Source organism: Takifugu flavidus, chromosome 6, assembly GCF_003711565.1.
Source record: "Takifugu flavidus isolate HTHZ2018 chromosome 6, ASM371156v2, whole genome shotgun sequence".
NCBI classification, from domain to species: domain Eukaryota; kingdom Metazoa; phylum Chordata; class Actinopteri; order Tetraodontiformes; family Tetraodontidae; genus Takifugu; species Takifugu flavidus.
Genome location: NC_079525.1, coordinates 7,579,932 through 7,590,076, shown reverse-complemented (window position 1 = coordinate 7,590,076; position 10,145 = coordinate 7,579,932). Strand labels below are relative to the sequence as shown.

Genomic DNA, 10,145 nt, shown 5'->3' with positions numbered 1-10,145 from the left:
AAATAATCATTGAAACTTGTAGAATCCCATGGTAAGTTTTGTCCAGGTCACCTTAAATTTCCAACCTAATCTTAACATCAACACATGAGACAGAGGGATTCCATCCACAGCAAAATAGAATTTAATGACTTTTTCACTGTGATCACAAATCCGTAGTGCTGTAAAAAAAAAATCCAGCGTTCTCCATACAGTAAGGCATGCAGTCTCCACGGAGCTTTGACACTGAAAGCTGACAAAATGGAGAACATCGGCTACAAACACAGAAGCGCTCATTGTGGCCACCCTTATCTGCCGTAAGCATTTATTCTTTGCACATACAGTGAGCAGAAATGGAATTCATCACAACACCTAAAATTTAGTAGTTCACAAACAGCAACAGGATACGCTAACACGGCTTCTACACGCTCTCGGCTCTGGAGGAACAAACGGTGCTGCTGAAGCTCAATAGATACACAAACATGGATTAGCACATTGTATTAGCATGTCACAGGTAAAATGAGGATGACTTTTAACAGCCGTGACTTCTGTGATTGACCTGGGAGCCCTTTTGGAGCTGGTTTTCTGAACCTGTGCAGCCTGTAAAGTAAAAACCAAAGCCTCCACCATCCAGTGAGAAGGACTTCCTTCATTTGGAAGCTGAGAAGCCGCTGTTGGATCTTTCATATAAAAAGTGCAGATGTTTTCTTGTCTGGTGCAAAATCCTAATCTGAATCTGGGATTCAAAGTGGCCTCAGCTGTATAAATACAATCCTATATTTGCCTCCGTATAAAAATAAAATCAGCAATACACAAATATTGCACACCGAAGGAGGTTTGATTCGATTCCCTGACAGGCTGAGGAGGAAAATGTACAAACATGGAAATAATAAACTCACTGCGGTATAAATAAATACTTCTATTTATAGATCTGTTTAATTTCCGTGTGTCTCTGGCTTTGAGGGGTGGGACAGAAGTGGAGTCACGGCTGCCAAAGCGGGGAGGTGGGTGATGGTTAAGGTGGAGCAACAGGTTGTTCTTGCTGATGGACGGGGTGGAGCTTCTTAGTGCTGCTGCGCGTCCAGCTCCCTTTGGCGGCAGCCCACAGCCGTGATGAGGGCGGCACCCTTGCCGCTGCCGTCCTCAGAGAGCAGGAAGTTTACGTTGCACTTGGGGGCGAGGTCCTTCACTGTCTGCTGGAAGATGCGGGAGAAGCTGTAGAGAAGGATAGGGGGGCGTGGTCAGACTGGCCAGATGTCATTTCAGCTCAGAAACTAACCACTCACAAGTTTGAAGAGTAGCCTTAAATTACAGGAGTACCCCAACGGTGCGGTGAAATTCAATATGTGCCCCCCTGTCCCTCAACTCACTGTGGGTGGAGTTTGTACAGCGTGCCGTCCACGCCTACGGTGATGTCCAGGTGGTCCAGCCCTCGGTTCTCACGGATTTTATCCACCACGGCCGCCATCCCGGCTCCGCAGATCTGAGCGGCGCGGCGTGACACGGTGCCACACACCTCCTTGACGATAATACTGTCGTCGCAGGTGCTGTCGAGCCCCAGCTGCTGCAGGATAGCCCTGACCTGCAGCAGTGCCAGACGGTCGCTGTGGGGGAGGGGGTCAGAGGTCAGACAACAGCGGGAGCGTCACTGGATACCTCGCAGCTGCTCCCAGAGGCTAATGTGGGCTTAGGCAGCGTCTAAACTCCATTGTCACCCCAGAGCCCCCCCTCCAGCTATAATACCTGCGATTACCCCCCACCCCACCTCCCTACTTTAATGCGAACAATAACAGCTGAAGTTGTTTTGGCTCACCTCTCGATCTGCGACAGGAACTTGGTCTCGAAGATGCCCCTCGTCTTCAGCGTCTCCGAGATTTGCCCCCGGAACAGGAAACCCCTCTTCGTCAGATCGATCAAGATCTGCCTGACGATCTCGCCCAGGTACATGCCGCTGCACATCTTCTCATATCTGCCACGCAAAGAAGGCGACAGCCATCACGCCAACGTGGCCAGATCAGAAACATCACCTGAAGACCCTCTGGGTACAGATGTTTCACCTCTGTTTGCCCTCATTCAACGAGTTCTCGTCTACTGCCTTGTCGTATCTCGTCCTGATGTCGTCCAGACAGCCGTTGTCTCCAAACGCTCCCCACTCCATATTGACACACATGCGCCCCTCATTTCCATCCACGATCTCGATGTTCTTCATCTCCTCCATGTAGCAAGCATTGCTGCCGGTTCCTGAGAGAACATACACATATACGGGCAGATTAAAACCATCTTTCTTTGCGGGCAACGCCGCTGCTGACGCTGTGACGGAGGGGTAACTTGCCTGCGATCAACCCCACCTCGCAGGTGGGCTCCTCATACGCACAGGTCATCATCGTCCCCACCGTGTCATTTACTATAGCGACCACATCGAGTTCAAACTCCTGGAGATGCAAATGGGACGTCAGATTGACACATTGTTTTACTAAAACCAAAGATTCATGCTCTGTTATCAGGAAGGTCAAATGCCGACGTTAAAGGCAGATAATGAAACCGAAGCCGTACGACGCCATTAACGTGTTGAAGGAGCAATGATGGAAGGATTAATCAGTCCTGGCAGCCACTTGAACATCATCCTCACGACCCACAATGCACTGCAGTCGCATTCTCAGGCTAAATCTAAACACACAGGATGTGAGGATCTGAGTCCAGCTGCATCATAGTTCCAGATGTTAAGACATGCTCCCGCCACTACAGCGCCGCTTTACCTGCCAATCTCTGATTTAGTCACTTAATACTCACTGGGTTCTCCATCTAAAGGGGTGAAATTCATGTGTGAAATGTTTCATAATTATCTCAAGACTCAGTCAAATTATCTCATTTGACCTTCTGACCTTACAAGATCACTCAACATTCGGTACCACCTGTGTCGCAGCTGCCCCAACAGGGGGTGGAGCTTGTGTGTCTAATGAAACGTAGGCGCTATGGCGATGTGTGTGAGTTTTGCTGTGTGTGGTGTAGGTCGTGGCATCTACAGCGAGGATAAGCTTCATTCAGGTGGTTCTGCATATCTGTAACTCCAGTCTCTGTGTGTGATCACCTCTTTCCTCTTGATGGCTTCTCGAAGGAGCTCTACCACATCCTCCCCCTCACAGTCTGTGGCCTTGAAGCCTTTGGTCCAGGTGACAAGGATGCCCTGCAGAGTACAGATCACCAGATCAGCCTCACAGCTGGAACGCCGCTCAGATCCTGAGCAGAAATGGCACTTTTAAAATGTCTATCATACAGCGTCCAGGCTGGTCTGATGACAGGGAAAGGAGAAGGTGAAGCCCAGCGGCAGACGAGCACTTTTCATTCCCATGTAGTCCAGGAAGTCAGAGATGCAGTAGACGATGTGGTCGAAGAGCTGGAGAGACAGACAGAGAGGCTAAACGGTGTCTGTTCTGGTCAGCGTAGCTACTAAAGTTACCTCTTCTCCGGTGCCCTGCATGACCTCTATGGGAATGGCATAAATTTTGTTGTGCATCTCCACCGACCGTCGCTTTCCACTACGGATCTTTACCAGAAGCACCCGAAAATTTGTCCCTCCGAGATCCAGAGCCAGAAAATCTCCATTCTCTGCATGTAAGAAAGTTGTTAGCAGTGAAACATTCTGTTGCTAGTACATCCGAAGACAACTTGTGGCGATGTTCCTCCCATTAGCACAAATGTTTTCCTTACCTGAGCCATCTGGCGTGCTCCGTACAAAGGTGGGCAGCATCCTGACAGTGGCCTCCTGGTGAGTTTTCTTTTTTAGGCCTCTCTCAATCTCCACCCTCATGCGCTTCTTCACCTCCATCAGCTGAGCTTTGCTCAGTCGGAATTCTGCCAAAGTCTGCTGAATCTGGCGCGACTGTTCCGCCAGGCGGTAGGCCACCGCCGTCACCATGGCCGCTCCTTTTCCGCTCCCGCTCTCAGACAGCAGGAAGCGAACGTCTGAGTCGGGAACCAGGCGGCGCACTGTCTTGTGCAGACGGCGGGCATATCTGATTGCACAGAGCAGAACCCAAATAAACTGTAAATATTCATATTGCCTCAAAGAAATTGAAAGTGGTCTTTGCTTTCATCTTCTTTAATGTGTGAGCCAATAAAGCCACATTGTTGCTGTCATGTGGCTGCATTCTTATTGCTATCTCTTTCTCTCCACTGTCTAGCATCTACTCACAGCTCAGATGTGAAAATATCTTTGTAGTGGTGAACTACTCACTGAGGGTGCATCTTGTAAAGGGAGCCGTCGATGCCTACGGTGGTGCGGAGGCGCCCAACTCCTTTGTTTTCCTTCAGGCGAGCCAAGATGCCCCCCAGTGTCGCAGCGATCAAATTTGCTGATCTGAAGGACACGATGGCGCACACGTGCCGCACAGCCAGGCAATCTTCATCTGAAGGCTCCACCCCAAGCCTGGTCAGGATCTCCATGCACTTCTTCAGTCCTTCTTTGGTCCTGATATGGGGAGATACAACCTTTAATTCGATTACATATTCTCCTCTCCTAACGCTGCAGCTTAGACTGTAAGGTGAAAGACTAAACAATTTCCAGGTTTGTTAATAGAAAACTGTTGGCATGTGGATGGTTGAGTGCCCTCTAGTGGACAATTACGTAAATGCACCTTCCAGTTTTTCCAGTTTGGAGGATTGTCAGATCTGTTTGTACATTCTGGGCTACTGTAAAGCAAAATTTAGCCACCTGTGGACTCCAGGCAGCTTGTTTCTGATGTTTGTTTCACTATATATTTACTTGTGATTGCATAAATTGTGCACCGTCCTTGGTCCACACCTTCTGAATGTTTGTATTTTTATCTTTTTCCCAGGGAGAAGTCACCTCTCTAAAACTCACTTCTCAATGGCAGAGACATGCTTTGTCTCGATCTTTCCTCTCGTTAGAAGCTCAGGGGTTATCCGGCCCTCAAACAGCAGCCCCTCTTTGGCCATTTTGACCAGGATGAGCCGGACCAGTTCCCCCATATACATCCCGCTGGCCATCTTTTCAAACCTATTCAGGAAGAGAGATGTCAGCTTACTCTGTGGCTTAAATCTGACAGGTAAATGTTGGGGACTCTCACAGCTGCTTTCCCGGGTTTATAGAGCCTCTGTCGATCTCGCGGTCGAACTCTGTGCGAATGTCCTCCAAGGACCCGTCATCCCCGAAGGCCCCCCATTCAGTGTTGATACACATCCTCCCTTCGTCTCCTTCCACCAGGTCAATGTGCCGTAGCTCCTCCATGTAGCAGGCGTTAGTTCCTGTTCCTGTTAGGATGTGGGTCTAGTCACTTTGCTCTGTGGAGCTCAGCAGGATATTCGCTGTGCATCTCTGGTGCCCTACATGTAAAACTAGCATCATTGCAGCGCAGCCTGATGACCTGCGCTGTGATTTATGCTGACCTTTTGTCTCCCTGAGAAAATGTTTTTTGTTACTTACCGATGATGATGCCAACTTCACAGCGCTGATCGTCAAATCCACAGGTCATCATGGTGCCGACGGTGTCGTTCACCACCGCCATGATGTCAGCATCATAGTCCTGAAACCATCAGAGTTAAAGACATAAAGATGAGAGGAACACTTCTGATTGAAATTTCTACTGATAAAACACAAAAGTCAGGGCTCCTTCAAGGAAACATTAGTTTTTTGCATTAGCTATCACTGGTGAATAGCATCAGGAGAGCCATTAGATGAGAACTCACTCCTCTTTTCTTGATGGCCTTGTTCAGAAGCTGCACAACATCCATGCCTTCAACCCCGCTGGCCTTAAACCTCTTTGTCCATGTCAGTAAGACTGCCTGTTAAACCAGTCGCACAATTACACTCCGCTCATCTCCAGAATCATTCTGCAGGAAGAGCATCTGTAAAGTGTTTACCTCATCCAGTTTGGACTGGGCGCAGGGGAACGAGAAGGTGAATCCTACTGGAAGCTTCTTATCCTTGATTTTCTGCTTCTCCATGAAGTCGCCCAGACAATCGGCGACATGAGCAAAGAGCTGTAGCCAGAACGGAGATGTTAACCACAGCGAAACTGCAGAGAAACAGAACTTTCTCCTCTGCTGCTGTTCAGCAATCCATTCAGGATGAATGTGTTCCTTGTTTTCACCACTGCTCACCCTCCATTAAAACAAACCTTGTTAACCGGCGTGCTCGAGTGACACCAGCTGCCATTTTAATCAGCAGCATCTGTCTTTTCTGAGTTCAGATCAGATCCTCAGACGCTGTTATCGCGTTACTGTTGGAGTGCCAGCTGCTCTCCGCTGGTTATGTAAAGGTCAGCAAAGGTTTTGACTTGCTCTCGGGTCATTTTGTGTAGCTACTCTGTAAAATGGGAAGGTTTGCCTAAGAATACATGTTTACCCGTGAGCCGCTGCCGTGGACGATGTCATCGGGGGTTTCATAGACCTGGCTCTCCATCTGAACCGGCTGCTTCTTATCTTGAGTCACCTTGACCCGGAGAATCCTAAAGTTGGACCCTCCCAGATCCAGCGCGATGAATTCGCCCTTCTCTGCGGGAGAGAGAGGAAGGTATTCACATGTTCACTTCAGCTTTATCTCTTTTTCCCTTTCAATGAATCCAGAAGGGTCACATTCAAGCAGAAAGTTTTATAAAGTTCTTCAGATGACCGAGCAGTGCATGCAGCCATTTGGGTAGGACGCCAGAGTGTAAAAGTACCCACAGAGGAGGTTTCATTCAATTAAATATAGAAGAAGTCTGAATAATTTACCTCCATACAGACATATGTCTTATAGAAGTGATTGATCATCTCAGAGCGGCACAAGTGCCGCAGCAGCAGAACAAATGGCAGATGTGATCTGTGATGTGACCTTTCCCTTGCATACGGATCCCAGTGTGTTGACGTTTATTCATTGACTCCGGGTGAGTTACTGATTGGCCGCTAACTTCCCAAAGAAATGGACCTGATGAGACCTGAGCTGGATTTGCCCCCTAAACGGGGAATATGAGGAGGTTTTATGAGACTAATCTGATTACAGAGTGACGATTATTCTGAAGGGACCCTGGAGCCGAGTCAGCCTAGACAAAACCTGCTCTTTAAGGCCCTTCTTGATCCCTCTGAGCTCCCGTAGTCCCGTAGCGGCTATTTATAATGTGACAGAAGGCAGCACGCGAGCCACAAACCCGCAGTGCTCCGTCTCCATTTACTGTTAACGTCAAACCAGGACGTCCGAGGGGGAAACTCGGTCAGGAAGGACTTTTACTTTCTGAAAAAGTTCCTGTTCAATTAATCCACAGCTGGTGAAAGGCTGAATGTGGCGTTACGGGTTTGCAGAACTGGAACAATAGAAACCAACTGAGCCCAAATCCAGAGTCCAACACAAAGAGGCTTAGTTTCAGGAGCTTTCCCACCTCAGCACATTTTTACAGTCACAAACTGACACGACATGACGCTCATATTGAAATGATTCTGATCTCTGTCATCAGTCACACTTAACAGTCATCTGTACCTGAACCATCAGGGATGGACCGCACGAACGTGGGCAGCATCTTGACGGTGGAGGTTGCGTTGGTGTCTCGGCCCAGGCCTTTGTCCATTTCCCTGTGGAAGCGGTTCATGATGTCCTTCAGCGTCTCGTCGGAGAAGCGCATGGAGTACAGGTACTTATCGATCTGAGGAGCAGAGGCGAAGGGGAAAGATGACAGCGGACACGAGGCACTCCTCACCTGACCTCTTCACCTCTGCCTAGTTCATGTTTCACATCATCAGAAGTCTTTACTCCTGCTGAGATTCAGAGCAGATTTTGATGAACAGGATCTTGAGGACAGTTGTTGCTAATGGCAACCTGAGCAGACAGCAAGTTTCAGCAACATCAAGAATAAACATCATCTCCAGGAAATCACTGCAGCCTTGTAAACCAGTGCTCCCAGTCTCCAACACAAACACAACGCTTTTACGTATCCTCATGGGCAAACACAAACACAATAATAAAAAAACTCCTTCAAATTTGATCTAAAACAATTGGAGAAGATTCTGATAGGAAGTGGCTGCTCCAGCTGTTCACAAGGCAGTGCATTCTGGGATTTGTTGTGCACCCTTTGAGGTCAATGTTGACATTTGGACAGTTTATTATTTCATGATTGTTTTTTAGAACATACATGTTTGAATAAAGTTTTTATGGAAGTCAAGATCAGTCTTCCATGTTCACAATTCTCTGTTGCTAAATTTACCGGCACTACTGATGAGTGCTGTTGGATGATCTCCAGCTATTTAAGTCCTGGAATTCCACTAACCTACCTCATCACTGACACGTGTGTCCGCCCCACAGCGTGACATCACACATGACATCACAACCCCCCCACCACCACCAGATCACATCTGACCACCATGGCTCCCCCCCAGTCAGAGGTCACAGGAGAACAAGTGATTCAGAGAGGAGGAGCTCTGGGGGCTCACGACTTCTCCCAGAAGCTCCTTCATCTTCCTGCTGATTATCACATCAGCCCGCCAACAAACTGACTTGGGATCACTTGAGCAGGTGAATCACGTAAACCTGCAGCAGGTCCATGAGCAAACACCTCTCTTAGTTACGTTAATGTGGGGAGAATAAAGAAGTGATCAACCTTCATCACAGCAGACACCTGTAACAGTCGGCCTGGTAAAAGTCAGTCGTTACTGACTGTGGGTCGTCGGCACCGTTGGTGACCACGGCCCCTCTCAAGGACAACCATGTCAAACACCACCATCCCCCTGAGTAAATTGACAGAGTAAGACGACTTCATCACGGCCTCCTCTTCTTCGTTCACCTCTCCCCTCTACTTCTCATCTTCCTTCTTCCTCTCCCGGTACGGTGACGCCCCGCAGCTGCCCCTCCTGACCCGCAGCCGCTCCTCCTGACCCGCAGCGGGTTTCTCACCTTTTTGAGTTGATCATCCTTCAGCTCGGTGAAGTAGTAGGCCAGAAGCTGAGCAGCGATCATTTTGCCTGTACGTCCGTGGGCAACTGTCAGGAACTCCGAGGCCAAACCAAACTACAGCAGAGGAAGAAGGGCTGCGGTCGTTGCTGTTGCCCCCACACGGATCCTCTTGATGCCAGGGGAGCTGCCTTAAAAAGCGGCTACGGCGACGCGAAAAGGAAAAGTCTGCAGCGGCGGCGGCGGCCGTGTCTGCGGCTGTGCTACACACACACACACGCGCGTGCACACGCAGATAGAGTCGGAGGCTAGGCTCCACTCTGTCTCCTCCCTCTGCAATCAGCTCCGTCCCAGATCTCGGGAGATGTAGCAGCTCCTCTCTGGAATGGTGGATCTGCGGCGCCCTGCCCCCACCGAGCCCGCGGATTGGCCAAACTGCGGACGTGCAGGAGAGGCAGAAGAGGAGGGGGAAAGAAGGAGGAAGGGGAACTGAAGCAGGAAGCTGCACGACAAACGCCCCCCCAGCAGCTCACGCTTGTGCAGGGGCGATGACGTCATCGACCGTCTTCCTGCCGCATCTCCTTCAGCATCTGCTACAGGCTGGAGGACATCAGAGGAGGACGGCTCCATCCAACCAGCATCTCCAGTGTCGCAAGCAGGCAGGCCGGGGTTGTCAGGGGCAACGGCTCCAGTTGTAGAGACCTGTTGCAAAATTAAACAGTTTATTTCTCATTTAAAGTGTCAAAATGACAAAAAGAATTCAGGTGTTTAATATCAGCAGCTGCGTGATGAAGGTAAAATCACGTTTAATCTGCAGTAATCCGTTACATGCACATGCGTCACCTATAAAAGTGAGAGGGGGGAGGAGGGTTTTACAGTCACGTCCTCTGAATCTGCTGCTGTCATGGCTGCTTTCAGGGTGACCTTCACTGACCTGACACAAAAGTGCCTCATAATTCCACTGATGTCAACTGATCAATTATCACGAATGAGCCGCAATAATGGTTAATTAAATCAACTTGACCAAAGAAGCCTCCAGAGCCGAATATTAATGTTGGACTATTTTTAAAGTTGAATGGAATTGTTTTTGGCTGTGTGTTTTTATATTTAGTAGTTTTGAAATTAAAGTCTGTGCTGAAAGAGCCCATTGATGGGGCCCCAGAACTCCACACTTCTTATATTTTCATGCTCCAATAATCCCTTTTATTGCCACTACAAACAGACGGACATCTGTGGAATCCAGAACATGCACTCATTAAAGATCATGGAATAAATATTGTGTTGTGCTGTTCTG

The 10,145-nt window shown here is 48.9% G+C and overlaps 1 protein-coding gene across 1 annotated transcript; it reads right to left on the bottom strand.

The window, feature by feature from the left end:
- Positions 1-98: 98 nt before the first annotated feature.
- Positions 99-9,308, bottom strand: LOC130527405 (hexokinase-1-like). The gene is made up of 18 exons (XM_057035870.1): positions 8,855-9,308; positions 7,448-7,610; positions 6,341-6,489; positions 5,857-5,976; positions 5,683-5,778; positions 5,420-5,519; positions 5,064-5,247; positions 4,838-4,993; positions 4,211-4,444; positions 3,685-3,989; positions 3,434-3,582; positions 3,251-3,370; positions 3,065-3,160; positions 2,309-2,408; positions 2,034-2,217; positions 1,790-1,945; positions 1,347-1,580; positions 99-1,191 (listed from the first exon to the last, which is right to left on the bottom strand). The coding sequence occupies exons 1-18, from the start codon at positions 8,915-8,917 to the stop codon at positions 1,041-1,043; spliced, it is 2,760 nt and encodes a 919-aa protein (XP_056891850.1). The 5' UTR covers positions 8,918-9,308; the 3' UTR covers positions 99-1,040.
- Between the last annotated feature and the right edge of the window lie 837 nt (positions 9,309-10,145).